At 37.4% G+C, this 18,176-nt stretch overlaps 1 protein-coding gene across 5 annotated transcripts in view; it reads left to right on the top strand.

The window, feature by feature from the left end:
* The window catches only part of fggy (FGGY carbohydrate kinase domain containing), a 175,191-nt gene that overhangs the window by 106,787 nt on the left and 50,228 nt on the right, over positions 1–18,176 (top strand). For all 5 annotated transcript variants that reach the window (XM_052011828.1, XM_052011823.1, XM_052011824.1 and 2 more), the window contains 3 exons: positions 2,329–2,476; positions 11,260–11,334; positions 14,065–14,185. In XM_052011828.1, coding sequence (XP_051867788.1) covers positions 2,329–2,476; positions 11,260–11,334; positions 14,065–14,185 — 344 coding nt within the window. The remainder of the gene's footprint in view (positions 1–2,328; positions 2,477–11,259; positions 11,335–14,064; positions 14,186–18,176) is intronic.

Raw genomic sequence — 18,176 nt, 5'->3', positions numbered from 1 at the left:
TTTCAATACTGATAAAATTCCATTTAAAATACGTAGTTTAATACATAATTCAATATTATATTATTAGATTTAAATGATACGTAATATTTCACAGCATGGTTTCATCTCAGAAGAAATATGAGGTGCATTTTAGTTATTATATATGCAAAATGCAAGCAAGGATAGTAGCAATGAAAATATCTTGTGCTTTAAAAGTATCTGATGAGGCAGCTTAGCTGTCAGAAAATCCATCAATCATGAAAACCATATCCATGAATAGGTAATGAAGTCCTTTAATCTTTATTAATCAAGTCAGTGTAGTTTATGCATTCCTAAATTTTTAGTACTTTTCTATTCTATACTTGCCTAGGCCTGTGAAAGTTGTATCTCCAAAATTCCAACCATTGTTCTTGTATGTGAATTCAACTTCATTGAGGATAGGCTGTCAGAGCTAAGTTAGTTTATTTCCCAAAGGAACTGTGAGTGCCATTAAACTCCAATTCATGGGAGTGAGTTAACATGGAAATAATGACTTTGATAATCTTAATTTCCAAATGCATCCACATAAAATATGGCTTTTTGCCATCTTCGTATTTTATTTTCATTCTTGATATACCCCCTGTTTCTAATCTGATCAATTTAAATGCTACCTCTTACAATTAAGACAGAGAAAACAGGCACAAAGTAACTGTTTCTGGTTTTCTGAGTGTGAATCTATAGCAGCAAGAATATTAGGCTTATCAAAGGTACCTTTCATACATACTATTGAAAAACTGAACTGTGTCATTGATAGCAAAATTAAAGCACATGACCCAGAATTTCTTGAAAACCCATGATATACCACCACAAATGTACAATACAATACTAATTCCAGCACAGAAGGTAAACAAATAAGTGTGAAATAAGTGAATTTTGCCAATATTTGTGTCATACCTGAGTTTCCTCAATCTTCTATGTTAATGAGCATTACCAATTTACCAATTACCAATTCTCTTACCAATTTCATCTGTGACTAATTAAAAGGTACATTTTATGGCTTCATAATTGAAAATAATTAAAAGCTGAATAATTTCTACTGTTGTAGTTTCATTAAAGCATTGTGTATAACTGATGATTTGATGACTTCAAATGTTAATTTTCTTGCAAAAAGAGGGGCTTAAATGCTATGAAGTGTCACAGCTTCCTTGACTTCAAATGATTTTTACATTCCAGAAAATGGCAGGAAAATTTGGTACTTGTGCTTGTTTGCCAAATTGGCACAGGAACTGCTATAAATTTTGGCATGACTTGTCAGTTATTTTAGGTCTTCCAATTGAACATGCAAATCCTTGGAAGTAATAAGCTTCAATTATCAGCATGCGATAAAAACAAGGAGTCCTTCAATAGTGATGTGAACATAGGTATAGAGTGAAAATTGGATTAATATGAGGTTTATATGTAACTGTGAGATCTCTGAAATAATATAAGTTGAATGATTTGCACATTCTGAGTACCCAGAATTTTGTACCCTTGAAAATGCAGTTAACTATTTTCCATTGTGCAATAAATTTAACATATTTTGTTAACCAACATCATAAAATGTGTTACCCTGCAATGGCCTCCACACTTACAAAACTTTTTTTAACATAGTGTTCACAATTAGTGTAGTTGACTTGAAGTTGGATACTTTTATCCATGTTTTTGGATTATTTTGCCCTCCATTTACACCACATTCCACAAAGTGAACTTTAGAATTTTTGAGTAAAGCAGATCAACATACAGCATAACTGGTGAAATAAGATATAAATTGGGTTTACAATCTCTGTTATCTTTGGTTTGTTTCTCCCTGGCTGAATAAAGTTCCCTTTTAATCAATCCTGGTTAAGGTGTGTCTATACATTGGTTGTTAGTGTTGGGTGTGGGATGGTTGCTTGTTGAAAAATAGAACATTTAAACTTCTAAGGACATTGAGAGGGGAATAAAGATGAATAATCATTTGGAGGATAAGTCCTTAATTTCAGCAAGAAATATTTGTCTTAAGCAGATATCATTTAAAGACTATAACTTTGAATACATTTGAACTCCATTTTAAAAGAAACAGTAGGAAAGACGCTTCACAGAGTATATATTTAGTTTTTGTGCATATTTTCATTTACATACATGCCTTGAATGTGCCCCAGTGACTTTAAAGTGTAAACATGGGCACTTAAGTTTTTTTTCGATGCAAAACATAAGCCCACTCTTTAAAAATCTCATATAATTTTATTCCCAAAATGACAGCAATTAAATGACCACTTTTATTCTTGGCTTATAACTGAGCAATGTTATAGTTATAAATGGTTGATTTCAGAATGTTTTCTTTTCTTTTAGTGGGAAAAATGTCTACATGTACTTAAACTGTCACCTGGAGTCCATTAAAAAGTGTTCTGCTGTGGGCATGCTAACAGTTGATTTACATGTTTGGCCTGATTTCCATGGTAACAGATCTCCCTTTGCAGATTCTACCCTAAAGGGCATGGTAGGTACATTTCACTGTTACAAAGAAGCCTTTTACAGCTTTGGTTTGAAACAATGACAAAGTTTTCTAAAAAAAATGTATAAAATGTGTTTCTAGCTGCCAAATTGATTGATTTTTGTTGAAGTAATTTCTTTTTATCAGTGTGTGCTGACATATTTTACTTCATTAGCTGCCTTTTCCCATTTATTAGGCTTAAGGTTGCTATCTGTTTCATTATTGTTTTCTGCTAATCCAGAATATCTGAGTTTTTTTAAAATTTTCAATATAGTTTGTGTTCTGAACAGCAAATTGAGAGAGTAATAGTTTCTTTCTTCCTTAAAGCAGTGAAAATGTAAGTTTTCAAAGAACAATGAGCACAACAGGAATGTGATTAGATTTTTTAGTTTTGTTTTATTTGTTTAGTCTTGCTGTCAAGAGCCCTCTCATGTGCTTGGCCTACTGAGAAAGACAAGGCTGCACATGCTTGAACCATCTGTTGAGTCATAGTCTCTTAACAAATAGCTTGATTCTGGCAGCACATGAACTTAAGAACTTAGGAACTTAAGAACTTAAGAAATAGCAGCAAAAGTAGCCATGTGGCCTCTTGAGACTATTCTGTGTTCAATAAGATCAGAGCTAATCCAACCTTATTACTTACTACAACATGGAAGGAGGCCATGGACAAAAATTGGCCTATCTTGGCCTTGAATATATTCAGTGATTCTGCCTTTAGAGTTTTCTGGGGTATTTAATATCTAAGGTTCATGATCCTCTGAGTGAAGAAATTCCATCTCATCTCCATCTTGATTGAACAAACCCTTTGTCTAAAACTATGCCTTCCATTTCGAGGTTCCTGCGTTTGAGGAATCCCTTCAGAAGATCACCTTTAATAAGATCACCTTTTATTCTTAAAATCTCAAACGAGTATGGGCCTAACCTACTTAACTACCTCAAAAGATAACTCTTTCTTTCCAGGAGTCATCCTGGTGAACCTTGAACTCCCTCCAAAGAAAGTATAAGAAAACCAAAACTATACACAGGATTCGTAGCATCATCTCACCAATGTTCTGTATAACTGTGGCAAGACTTCTCTACATTTATATTCCATCTCCTTTGCAATAGAGGCCAACATTTCAATTGCTTTTCAAATTATTTGCTGTATCTGCATGCTAATGTTCTGTTTTTTTGTATGCAAGGACACCCAGATTCTTTTGTACTGCATTCTGATTTTCTATTCTTCCTATCAAAGTGGATAATCTCACACTTCTCCCCATTATATTCCATCTGCCAAACTTTACCCACTTGCCTACCAATCTATACCCTCTTTACATTCGCATCTGTCTTTGAATCATCAGCAAATTTCACTATATACTCAGCCCTTTAAACTATGTCATTGATGTATATTGTAAATAGCTGAAGCCCCATCACTGATCCCTCTGGCATTATAGAATGTAGAACAGTACAGCACAGACAGGCCCTTCAGCCCACAATGTTGTGCTGATGTAGCTATTCCCTCCTACCTTTTCTCAAAGCCCAGGTCTTATCAGGTGGGCAGCAGATTGAAAATGGGAATCCTGAGGTAGCTTGGTGACCTTTACCCACAAGAACGCCTGCTGACTACGATGGTGTCCTACAACTTCTGGGTGGGAAGGATTGGGATCTGCAAGGATAGGCTGCCATGGACCCAGAACCTTTTTTTTTCTAGTGGAGAAATCCCACTCCTACAAAATTATTTCCTAACTTACCTTTTCTGCATTTCTATCGTCTGTAAAAGTGAAAGGGAGATGCTAAGTTCAGACTGAGATCAGCTCTGCCATTATGTATATATATCACTGCACCTCAATTGTCTTCAAAAAAAAGCCTACCAGCTGAATGAGGCAGATATTCTGAGTGCTCAGCAATAGGCCCCCTTCAAATTGGCAATGGGACAAATGTGGAAGTTAATAAGGAAGTAAGGAACTCCTGGGCCCATCTTTATGTCTAATCTCAGCCAATTTTACCAAATGAAAATTGAACCAGTTGAAGAAAAACTGCACATCCTGGTCCAAGTGAAGAGATCACAATAAACATTATTTGGTATTTTATATTTTAGAGATTGAAGAGAAAATGGGAGCAGAGTAGCAGTCACAGTGTCATATAGCACAGAAACAGGCCATTTGGCCCAGCATGTCTATTGCCACCCTTGTACCCATCCACACGAATTCCATTTAACCGCATGGTGTTCTGCTTCACCCTGCCCCTCTCTCCCTGCCTCTCTGTCTCCCTGCCTTAACCTGCAGTGCACTCCTTGGTTAGTTGCCCTGTCCCTGATTCACCCTACGCGATCCACCAAGCCCCCGCCCTTTGAGGTCCGCATCCATTCTCACGGTTGAGTCTGCTTGAGTGCCACCCTGTGGCCGATTACAGTTGCTCATTCCTTGGTTTGTGGCTCTTCTGCTCGGTCTATCTGTTCACCCTACATGGTCAGCTAGGCCGTCACCCTTTCAGGTCCGCGTACACATTGACGTTTTCCATTCAGGTCCGCTTGAGCTCCATCCTGCCTTCTCCCTTTCACATCTGCCCGAACCATACCCTGACTTCTCCCTTTCAGTCCTCTTGAGCCCCACCCTACCTGCCCGCACCTAGTTTGCCAGATCCCCTCAGGATCATCCTGCTCCTTCTTGCGCCTCTCCCTGCCGCCCTCTACCTCTGTGCCCCCGTAGTACGTTGTCGTTTCCCACTGCCGGTTATGCTAGTTATAGTTTGCTGTCTGAAAATGGCTATTTATTTCAACTCTTTTTTTCTGTTGATTAGCCAGTCCTCGATCCATGTTAATCCATTACCCCCAATGCCATTACTTTTTTTGTGACAGATCAATGAATGTCTTCTAGTGCTTTAAATGCACTGTACGTACTGGTTCCCCTTTATCCATCTTGCTCATTACATCCTCAAAGAACTGCAGTTAATTTGTGAAATGTTATTTTCCCATCATAAATACATGTTGATGCTGCTTGATTGTATGATAATTTTCTAAACATTTTGCTACTGTTTCCTTCTTGATGAACTCCCTGATTTTCCCAGTGCCAGATGTCAGACTTATTGGCCTGTAGTTTCCTGCTTTCTGTCACCCTTCTGGTTATTCCCTACATATTGAATGTTTCACTCAGAGGTGAGATCTGCATGTATCTGAAATACAACTACACCAGATTAATTTAAACTTAGATTTTGTATTGTGTTCAGAGACATTCCATTGCAAGCAACATGTTAAACTCAGCTAGTATGAACATAGTTCTGTGAGGAGGTAGAAAAGGAAAAAGCAGCAGTCAGCCACAGAGCAAGGTAAAGGATCATCTAAATAAAAGCAAAACAAAGTAGGGGGGCATCAAAAGATCCTGCATGAGAGACACAGGAATGTAACAGCAACAGCAATGACAGAAGAATGACATATCAAATCGGGGAAAGAGGAAGGATTGTGTGCTCAGGATTATATGTATGTTTTAACTTGCTATTGCCCAGTTGTAAAACCATGCATCCATTCAGACAACCGAGGCATTTCACATTGTGCAGTTAGTCCAGTTTAAGTCCAACTGAGTGGCAAGATTTCGAAATTACTGTTAAAACTTCAGCCACTCATAGTTTTACAGCACTGGACTGCACAGAAGGAGTGATCCTGCTCACAACCTCAACCACTGAGCTAAGCAGAAAATATTCCATTGCATCCTTTATTTATGTTGTATAGGGAGTGGAAAGGGTTTAGGGAGTCAGCAGGTGAACTGCACTTCAGAATACCCACCCTACAGCCACTACTGATACTTACAGTATTTATGTGGCTGCCCACTTCAGTTTCTGATCAGTGTTGTTGTTAGTGAGAAAATTTAGCAATCCAAGTAACTTCCCTGTCTCATACCATTAGAGCAAACCAGTCCTTGAAGACTGAATGAACTGAAATGCATTCTTTTAAAAAGGATTTAAAAAAATCCTTTTTGGAAGAAATGGTATTAAAAAGCCAGAGGATGGATAGGCATTGTTCTGTCAGTCAAAGAAAGATGATGATGATTTACTTGATTATTTGGCTGGATTTTGTGTAATATGTAAAATATATTCTGAGTTTGTTCCTCTATTTTTTTCATCATTATTAATTTTGAACATGTGAATTGACTGATGAGGTGATTACATTACGGAATGTTAAAAATAATGCATGTGGAAATTTGCTGAAATATAACATAATAGTTTTATTTTATTTCACTGTTATAGAAATGACCTAGTCTTGAATACTGAAAGAAAGCATTATAAATAAAGCATACATTTAAAATAAAAGGACAGATAAGAGGTAACTGGATTATTTTATGAAAAAAAACAAGATGCTGGAGAAACTCAGCAGGCCAGGCAGCATCCATGGAGAAAAACAGATGGTCAGTGCTTCAGGTCAGGACCCTTCCTCAGGACCCTGTACTCCTCAAGAGTCTTGAGGAAGGGTCCTGATCTGAAATGTTGACCATCTATTTTACTCCACGGATGCTGCCTGGCTTGCTGAGTTCCTCCAGCATCTTGTTGTTTTTTCATCTAGGTTTCAGCATCTGCAGTCCTTTGTTTTTCTAACTGGATAATTTTATGTTTTTCCCAGCAAAAAACAGCAGTTTGTAGTTTTACTGTGCAAGCACATCCACGTGCACAATGCAATTGAATCTTAAATGAAAAATAACAGCAATTTTATACTTGCAATTTTCTTTCCAGCCCATCTGAATATAATGTATTGGTTTATTATTGTCACATGTACTGAGATGCAATGAAAAGCTTTTGTTTTGCATGCCATCAAGACAGATCATGCCATACATAATTATCTCGAGTTAGTAAAAAGAAAACTGAATGCAAAATATAGTGTTGCAGTTTAAAAAAGTGCAATGCAGGTAGACAAATAAAGTACAAGGACTATGACAAGGTAGTTTGGGAGATCCAGAGTACAAGAGTTCATCTTTTAGCATATGACAGGTCCGTTCAAGAATCTGCTAACAGTGGGATAGAAGCTGCTCTTGAGTCTGGTGGTACATGCTTTCAAACTTTTGTATATTCTGCTTGACAGGAGAGGGGAGAAGAGAGAAGGCTTGGGAGGGGTCCTTAGCTGCTTTCCCGAGGCAGTGGGAAGTGTTGATGGAATCAGTGGAGGGGAGGTTGTTTTGTGTGATGGACTGGACTGCATTCACAACTCTCTGCAAATTCTTAATTGTGCTAACAGTTGAAGGTCACCAGACATGCACAGTATGCCACACACAATTAGACAATTTTTGAGATATTTACTTGCATGTGCAAGCCCATGAGCAACGTGAACCACTATTGCAGAAGCAGGCCTTCAGTAGGTGATTCCAGCATTAGTAAGGTTGCAAAGAGATTAGTCCATGGAGTCTAGAGCTAGCATTTGGCTGCCAGTTATACAGTATCATATAGTCAAATCTTGCCCCTTACTGCAGCTGTCTCTTGGGATCCCCATGTCCCCATCAACTTGACCTCCGTTCACCACCCGATCCAGACCCTGAAACCATCATCTCAACCAAAACCAGGTAAATGAAACCCCTTCCTGGTAACCAATGCCTAAGGGCCTGACTTTAACCCATCCCACAGGCTAAGTTTAAAACAGGAAGTTTAGAAGGGAAGAAGCAAGTGACATCTTTTTTTAAAAATGTATTAAAGATTTGATATTCAACAGGGGCCAAACTCCCATCCCAGTTATGTCTCTAGTGTGATTTTCCATTTATTTAATTGAATGGCAAGTTTCCCACAAATACACGTTACAGTCGCTCTTGTCGGTATTTTGATTAAATGTGTTTCCTGCAGCTATATCACCAAAACTGCTGCTATTTGATGTGTGCAGAAAATCAATGAAATTAGTAAATATTTACCAAAACAGACAGATTTCACTGATAGGACCTCAGATATGCAGTAGTATCAAACCCTAAAAAGAGGTAACATCAGCAAGGATAACAATATCTAATTGGTTATCCAGTCTTTAGTTATAAAACACGGAATCCTAAGTATTTTTTTAAATTATGCATTCACATAAAATTTAAATACATTTTTCAAAAAGGAAAATAACATATTTGGCAAGAAATAACTTTTAAAAAGCCCTGATAGATGCTGCCTTTATTAAACAGTTTGAATATCTATAAGCAAAGAAGACAGACTTTGATTATTTAGTTACTTGTGTTTAGTCATGTGGAATAGTTAAATAATTGCACAGTTCCTGAAATCTCCTTGGAGGTTCCTAGAGACCATTTTATGGTAAAACTCTGATAATGTGACGATTTGGAAATCATGATGGGTTGGCAAGTGGCTCACCAGGTGAGGTTTGCCACGGTCCCTTCCAACTTACCAGGGAGCCAGTTCCCTGCTCCCATTGAACCCACCTGGGTCCCAGTTTGTCAAAAAATATTAATGATTTGGAAGAGAATATAGGCATGATTAGTAAGGTTGCAGATGACACCAAAATTGCAGAGTGAAGAAAGTTGCCTCAGGTTACAACAGATTGTAGATCAACTGGAAAAGTGGGAAGGGAATGGCAGATGGAATTTAACTCAGAGAAGTGCGAAGTGATACATTTTGGGAAGTTAAACCAGGGCAGGATGTACACATGAATGGCAAGTCACTGGGGGTTGTTGTTGAACAGAGAGACCTTGGGGAACAAGTACATAGTTCCCTGAAAATGGAACCATAGGTAGACCGGGTGGTGGAGAAGGAGTATGACATGCTTGCCTTCATCGGTAGAAGCATTGAGTACAAGAGTTGGGATGTCATGTTACAGTTGTACTAAACATTGGTGAGACCACACATGGAGTATTGTGTACAGTTCTGGTCACCACACTTTAGGAAGGATGTGATTAAGCTAGAGAGGATGCAGGAAAGGTTGCCTGGACTGGAGGGCTTGAGTTACAAGGAGAGATTGGATAGGCCGGGAATCTTTTCCCTAGAGCGAAGGAGGCTGAGGAGTGATCTTATGAAGGTTTATAAAACTATGAGGGGCATAGCTATGAAAGATGGTCACAGTTTTTTTTTTCCCAGGGTAGGGGAGTCTAAAACTAGAGGGCATAAGTTTAAGGTGAGAAGGGAAAGATTTAAAGGGGACCTGAGGGACAAGTTTTTCACATCGAGGATGGTGGATATATGGCATGAGCTGCCAGAGGAGCTGGTAGAGGTGGGTACAATCATGACATTTAAAAGACATTTGGACAGGAATAGTTCAGAGGGTTATGGGCCAAACGCAGGCAAATAGGGTTAGCATAGATAATTGGTCAGCATGGGCTCAAGGGTCTATTTCTGCGCTGTATAACTCTATGAATCAATATCAAAAGTGCATTGGGATATTAATGGGAATAACATTCAGTCATCCAGAAAATCTGCTAGTCCAGCACCACAAAAGTGCTGACTATGTTGGATGTTCAGAGTTTTACTGTGTATTGAATACAGCATTTGACCTCTATCTTTTCCACCCAAGCCTTCCCAGTGGTAACCTTTCGGGGTTAATTTCATGTTGATTATTAAGGAATAGCAATGGCACGATGAGGCCTTTTTCTCTCTTTACAATATTTTTATTGAATCCATGAAAAAAGAATACAGAGTACATGCATCAAGAAAGAGAATAAAAATACTACTGAATATGTTGTATTAAATCGTACTTAGATTACAATACTCTAAATTAATAATCACATATAGTAGTTAGTTAATAAAGGAAGAAAAAATTGAAATATTTTACTATAAAAAGAAATCTACTCCCACTACCAAAACCCGAAGCTGTTAGATGGAAAAAAACAAGGAAAAAGTTTTAAAAACGTAACCGTGTCGGCCAATATCTGCATTTTAGTCCCCAAATCAGAGATTTTAAAAATAATTCAAAAAAGGTCCCCACAGGGTTTGAAAGTCTAGGTTAGGTTCAAAAACTGAACAGCGAATCTTCTCTAGATTCAAGTATGACATAACATCCCGTAACCATTGAGCATGAGTAGGCGGAGTAACTTCCTTCCATTTAAGCAATACAGCTCTCCTGGCTATAAGAGGAATAAAAGCCAGAATATGTAAATCAGAAGTCTTCAAAGTTATATCTTTATCTCCAACAATCCCAAATAGTGCAGTCAAAGGATTAAGTTTAAAATTTATTTTGAAAAGTACAGAAAAAAGTATGAAAGACCTCTGTCCAATATTTTTTAAGACTCTGACATGTCCAAAACATGTGAATTAAGGAAGCCACTCCGTTATTGTATTTGTCACAGTAAGGAGATATGTCAGAATAAAAACGGGATAATTTATCTTTAGACAAGTGAACTCTATGGACCACTTTAAACTGAAGGAGAGAATGATGAGCACATAATGACAAAGTATTAACTAACTTGAAAATTTCATTCCAAGTTTCCTCGGAAATTGACATCTGCAAATCTTGTTCCCAAAAGTTTTTAATTTTATCTAGTGGCACCTTACTTATCCCTAGTAATCTGTCGTAAATATTAGATATTGAGCCATCCTGAAAAGGTTCCAAATTAAAAATTACATCTAATAAATCCTTATCAGGACCCAAAGGAAAAGATTGTAATTGAGATCGAAGAAAATCTCTAATTTGTAAATATCTAAAAAAATGAGTTTTTGGTAAATTATACTTGGTAGACAATTGTTCAAATGAAGAAAGGTTTCCTCCAACAAACAGATCTTGAAAACCTTTTTTTCAAGATCTTGAAAGGCCTTTTTTAAATTCATTGTTTCCTAATTATGCCAAAATGAAATAGAAAAGGCAGCAATTGTACTTTTGAACTGAGTGGTAATAAAGTACCTTTCTCTTTTACCAACAGATAACTGGATTAGCACTGTCCAACAGTCTTGATGATCTTGCTAAGCTGTACTTAGCTACAGTTCAAGCAATAGCAGTAAGTAAGGTTTTAAATCATTCTATATTTTGAAGTACTATACATACTTCCATGGAGGAATGACATTTTCTCATTATTGGTACAACATTATCTTCATTCGTTAAAGCGATCATAGGATAATAGAACATTGCCAGAAATCAGACCATAGGTGGGACCAAACCTAAATTCACCAAGTTCCTGCTCAGAAGTTTCTGCCAAATTTATCTTCAGACACATGATTATGTGATGACAACTCAACTTTGATATTTACTTCTAATTTGCACTACATCACTGTAGTTTAAAAACCTGAAGGTATTTGGCAGCTTAAGTAATGTTTACATACTTGTAAGGAAAATTTATAACCCATATCCATTTCTTGGAGCAGTTAGCTATGCTAGAATGTCAGATTACAAAAGCTTTAAACCCGTTTAGATCACAAGATAACTAAAGGTGAGAAAACTCGCTGGTACATCCTAATTCACCACATGGAAACAGACAAATTTCTAACATTGCTTCTTGAATGATTCCAAAATATTGGTATCATCACTCTCCCTGGGATATATTGATTACTCTTTGAGGAAGAATTTCCTGATATCAGTTCTGAATTACATTTGAAATAAATTATGCTAATTGAACTCCAGTAGTTTATGCCTAAATGGTAAATTGAAGATAAGACTGAATAAACATTGATTTTTCTTACAATTACTGGAATTCTGACTTCCTTCACTAATACTAATGATTACACTATCCTGATTCTGGTCTCTTCAGGATAGATTCTGACATTGCTAACTTAACAATGGCATCTCAATGATATTTGGACCTGAAGCCCATTGTTTTTGCACCTATGTTTTTTTCAAAGATGTTTAAACTAAATGAGCTAAGGTGTGGCTTATTCTACTATCATAGATTTTCCACCTGTAAACTGTGACTTTTTAACCCCTTGTTTCCATAAATTATGCAGATTCACTGCTCATAAAGAGCTAGAATATGCTGGAGTCTAGCTTGCAGTACCGTGAGGTAGCCTGTGTACTGTACTGTGGATGTGGTGAATGTAGTGCACATGCTTCTGAACTCCTGCTCTTCCCCTGGACACCACTGAGTCCACTGGGATTCTATTAGTTGCTGAGTTGAGGAACTGGAGACATTCATGCAAAAAAAACAAAACTGCTAGAAGAACTCAGTGGGTCAGGCAACATCCATAGAGGGCAATGGACAATCAACCTTTCGGGTTGAGATCCTTCATCTGGACTGAAAAAGTAAAGTGTCTCCATTTGGGCACATTTCATATCTGGTCCTTCATTGTTATGCCAACCATTGAAACAACTAAAATTCTAATGGGGCTTGACAGGATCGGTGCAGAAATGATGCTTCCCAGTATCAGGAGCTTCAAAATAAAGAGGACTGAGTTGAGAAGAAATGTCTTCACCCAGAAGGTAGTAAATCTTTGGAATTCACTACCCATAAGGGCTATAGAGATTCATTCACTTAGTATATTCAGAACAGAGAATGATATATTTTTTAATAATAAGGGAATCAAGAGATATGGGATTAGTACAGAAAAGTGGCATTGAGGCAGAAGATCAATTAAGATCTTATTGAATGGTATGCAGGTATGAGGGGCTGAATGGTCTGCCACTGCTTTTCTTATCAGGTCACCAACCTTCATTTGAAAGGTAAGTTTAGGTTAGTTTTTTATTTTACCGTGTATTTAGCTTTTTATTTCATTAACAGCTGTTTAATATACATTTAAATATTTTCATTTTTTAATATATTAAGTATCTCTGATCATGGAGAAAGTGAAAATAACTTCAGAAAACACAACAATAAGTTGTGGACCGGATTGAGTGCAATCCAGCCAAATGTTTTCTTCATTGTCACAATCACAATTATACACTTAGAGGAAATATACAAAATGTTCTTAAAGAGGAAATGTGTTAACATGGCATAACAATACACAACAATGCTGTGCTACCACAAGTAATTACAATCAGATTTGCTTAGTTTATTCATTACAACTTGTCTGTTAGTGGGAAATAAAAAACATGCTTTTACACCAAAGTGGATTCTCTTACCTGAGTGAAACAATAGATCTAACTATTGTTCGGTATTTCTAACTTCTCCACTTCAGTGGAAGCTTTGAGTTTTTGCGCAAAATAACCTGACTGCCCTCCCAGTATCTTATTATCCTCCCTGTGATATGAAGCATTCACAACCCTGTTCAACCATAGATGCTGAATAGACAATACATCTCAGATTTGCCTAAGATCCCCATTTTTGCAGATCTCAGTCTTCAGCCAATTCAGTGCACTCTATATGATAGCAATAAAAAGCTGAGAACTCTTGTGTAACAAAGATGACAGAACCAGACAACGTCCCAGCTGTAGTACCAAAGACCTGCACTCCAGAACTATCTGTGGCCTCTAGCCAAGCAGTTCCAGTACACTTAAACACTGGCATCTACGTAACAATATGGAAAATTGCCCAGGTTTGTTCTGTTCACAATGAGCAGGACAAATCCAATCTGGCTAATAACCAATCGGACTGCACTAAACCTCATCAAGCCTTGGTCCAAATATGGACCAAAGAGTTGAATTCCAGAACTGAAGGATGACTGACTGCTCTTGACATCAAGGCACTATCTGACCCACTGTGGCATCAGGGAGCTCTGGTAAAACTAAAGTCATTGGACATAAAATAAATATTTTGATAAATTCTGTATTTAAATTGATTATTGTATTTTCTTTTATCCAGCTGGGAACCCGTCACATTTTGGAAACAATGCAGAATGCAGGACATCAAATCAATACACTCTTTATGTGTGGTGGATTGAGCAAGAATCTCCTGTTTGTCCAGATGCATTCAGACATCTCAGGTTAGTAAGTGGGGAGAAGGTAAAAGGAAAGTAAAAGAGGAAATTTGGCAATTTGGGAGGCTAAATTTTTTCTAAACAGAGCAAAGATCATAATTACTTCACTGATTAACAAATGGAGAAAAAGCATGATGACCTGAAGGTAAAGAAGGAAGCTGCAATGAATCAGTAAGACATATGCAAGAGCTACAGTCGGGGTGGGGGTGGGGGGTGCAGTTTGACTTGGCATTGATGTACACCGGTGGAATGATCAGAATTTCACAGGCCACCACCTTGTGACATTACAATCTGTCACAAACAGTCTTGTTCTCTGTTGGTGTTTCCTCTCAGCAGAATCTACTCTGTTAGGAACAAGTAAACAGAAAGAAGCCAAACAGCACTTCAGTGCTGTTCCACATGACAGATCTTACCTAGTTTTGTATCACCTCTGCCTCAGAATTAAACCATCATTATTGAATTATGCTCCGAAAACAAGGAGAATATTCCTTATTTGTAGTATGATATCTTTCTAAAGTTGAAACTAAGTTCTAAAAAAATATATGTAGCGAGGCTGGCAGTATCTGTGAAAAGGGAAAGGTAGGATGAACATTTCAGGTCAATGATTTCTGTCATAACATGGAGCTAAATAGTCCTTAAGGAAGTTCAATGTCAAAGAAATGAAACTGGGGAAGAAAGCAAATATCTCTCCTCATTAACACTTGCATGCCACATTTTCTCTTACAATGCTACCATCAAATATGTGTTCCTTCCCTCACCTCTTAATATTACCAAATGGCCAGTCATCCTAGCGAGGCCTGATCCAATTCCTCATCACCCCAACATTTGCTCTCCTTTCCTGAGCAATCTTAGATTGTGAGTACAAGAGGATGGATAATTGGGACGTGGTGCAAGTTGGGAGCAGAGCATTAGATGATCTAAAGACAGTAAAGGTGGAAGCTGAGAGATAGCTGGAGATCATTGGAATAGCCAACCCTGGAGGTAACAAAATGGTCAAATACTCAGTCCACTATGAAATAGCTGGTCTCATTTTGAGGTTCTGGGCAGTAACTTCAAGGTAAACAATCATCAACCTAAAATACTATGCCAGTTTCTTTTTCTATAGATGCTGCCTGACCTGATGAGTATGTCCAACATTTTCTGTTTTTATCTCAGACTTCCAGCATCGGCAGATTTTTTTTGCTTTTCTATTACTTCATAGGACTCTGATTGCATTGTTTTCAGTGGCGACTGCTTTGCATTCTTGAATTTGGCACTGACCATATCTTTGGTATTAATAGAACAAAAAGATTGTATATTCCATTTTAAGACTGTTGTCACCCAAAAGGAGTGGAGATCTGCTTGATCATATAAGACTACTTGCAGAATATCAGAAAATACCTTTAGTTCAGAAGTGTTCCTTGACATGCTTTCTATTTTATTTGAAGCTTAGCAAACATCCACTGTTCCTTTGCAATTCAGAGTAGAATGTAGAATCAAAAGCAAAAATCTCCTCTTAAAATAAAATGTTTATATATAATGACTTGGGATTAAGTTAAAACCAGAAGGTTTTGCTAATGCTGAAAACTCGCCAGTTATCCAAACAAAACATTGGACAAAGGTCTTGATTTTGAGACATGGAAATCCCCACAAAGCAAACCTGGAATTCACAGGGCAAAGGTCAGGAGCCAGAAACTCTCCTGACTGATCCTGTTTAAAAAGATTAGCAAAGAGCAAATCTGGAGATTCAGTTTCTCTCTACATCATCAGACCACTCTTTGATGTGGTTACAGAATCATCTATTTAAAAAACACAATTCTTATCCAAAATTCCCATTAAAATTTGAGAATCATTTGTACTGATATATTTGGGAAAACCAGGTAGTCATCTTTGGAAACATAAAAAATGTTTTCCTGAATGCTAATGACATCCTTAAGCTATGTTAGAGGATGTTCTTTACTTAAGAGCTATTTTCATTTCTTTCAAAGTTAACTTTTGCAGTTCCTTATAGCTAATTTTTAATGGGACAGAAAAATAAAATACTGAAGAAAGGATGAAAATTGAATCTTAAAATGGGTAAAGAGTTGAAAATTAAATATAATTAGATAAATGTTTAAAAACAATAAATTTTAAGCAAAAAGCAAGAAATATTATTTCCCAGGAGAGCATTAATCATTAAACTGTGAACTGTACTTTAATTGAGAATGGTCTCCACAACATATGTTTTTAATCAAGACAACGTTTATACTGAAAGGACTGATTTTGTTTTAAGGTAGTTGATTGAAGATCAAGTTAATATTGATCTATATTTTGAATTTCTATATAAATCTGACAGTTTTCATGGGTTTTTAAAAGTATCAGGTACAGAATCTAATACCATTGTGCATGTTTTTGGGGGCACTAAGGTTGCTATTTAAATGGTATCTGATGCAAGTGGTTACATCAGGAGAAATACTGGTGAAGAACTTGGTACACACACAACCAACTACCAGAACCATGTGTTACGGACTCAGTGAAAGTCCCTTTAAGGTAGAGAGTGTGTGTGTATGTGTGTGTGGGGCGTGCTTACGTCAATAGAAGATAAAGGACGTAATGACGTTGAAGAAGAAGTAGAAGAAGAAGAGAGAGAGAGAGAGAAGGGAAAGAGACACCAGCCTGCTTGTTTTCTCTATCGATGGATGAGAAACAGTAACTGTGTTTGCCACTGAAATCCATGTATGGAAGTTGGAAGTAATCCGGTGCAGTTCACTTTGTTGCTGACCTGTAGAAGGAAACAGGTATTTGTGTGTGGACGACCACGATTCGGATGCTTTTCGGGGTGAGGAAGTCACTACCGAGTAAACACTGAAGTGTCGTTTGGGTTCCATCGTGGAACATTTGGATTTCGTATGTACTCTCTCTCTGTTTCTCTACGTCTATGTCTTATCTTCAGACAATGGTGGTTGTTGAAGAAGCCCTTGCTCATGTTTCACCTTATGGCTTGCGGAACTGAACTTTAAGAACCATTCCGGAACTGGGAATTTTGGACTTTGCCACACACACACACGAAGAGTTTAGTTTTGGGGTTAACGTTCAAGGTTTAACATTTTTGAATTCTAACATACTAACATTTTTACTTTTATTTTACGTATTATCATAAGTAGTAATTAATAAAATAGTTTTTAACACTGAATCATGCTCAGTGTGTTTCTTTTGTTGCTGGTTCGTGACACATGTAATAAAATACACCCAGCAGAGAAAGAAACCTGCTCCATGGCTACATAAAGGGATTATCAACTACCTTCTTGATGGTGGAAATTTCCTCACAAATACATGGATTGTGCTGATTGCTTACTGACAGTTCCATGGAGAACAACTAGCTGGTTGTAGTGTTCAGATTAACATGTTCCTGACTTTGATGACTGTGCATTGCAATGCATAGGTCAAGAGCACACTGGAAATTAAATATCAGTGCACTTGACTTCCCATTGCATCATTAGACTCAGCACTGAATCCAGGAGTACAGCGCAAAATACTGAGCTGAGGGGCCTAATGCACTTTGCATTTGGCCACACATTTGAATAGGGTCACTGACCTGAACTGAAAAAGTAAATGCAGCTGCATGATTTGTTTTCGTTATTTATTTTACTCAATCTTAATTTATTTTACTTAACTTCTACAACTTAAACTGAATTTTTAAAAATTATTTAAATCTTTTTTGACCATTTTTAATTGTATCTGTTATCGTGGACATTTAGAAGCAGTTTGAAAGATCTTAGGCAACAGTGAGGCATTAAAAGCCCATCAGGGTGGTCCAGGACTGAGACCTCAGGGTCTGTTCCCTGAAGTCTAGTTGCTCCTTGCAAGCTGCTCCACTACAGAGGATGTTTGTGGCAGCGAGACCTCCAGCTGAAATAGACGTTCGGGGACATGAAAAGTAAGTGCTGATAAGTGAAGCCACAGGGATAGAGAGCAGGTGTTCAGGTTGACATGCACACGCAACGGTGAAGATCAACCACAATCTGGTGAAGTATTGAAA

The sequence above is a fragment of the Pristis pectinata genome, chromosome 3 (genome assembly GCF_009764475.1).
Source record: "Pristis pectinata isolate sPriPec2 chromosome 3, sPriPec2.1.pri, whole genome shotgun sequence".
Taxonomy (NCBI): Eukaryota; Metazoa; Chordata; class Chondrichthyes; order Rhinopristiformes; family Pristidae; genus Pristis; species Pristis pectinata.
Note: the sequence above shows the minus strand (reverse complement) of the source record. Positions and strands in the feature narration are given on the sequence as shown.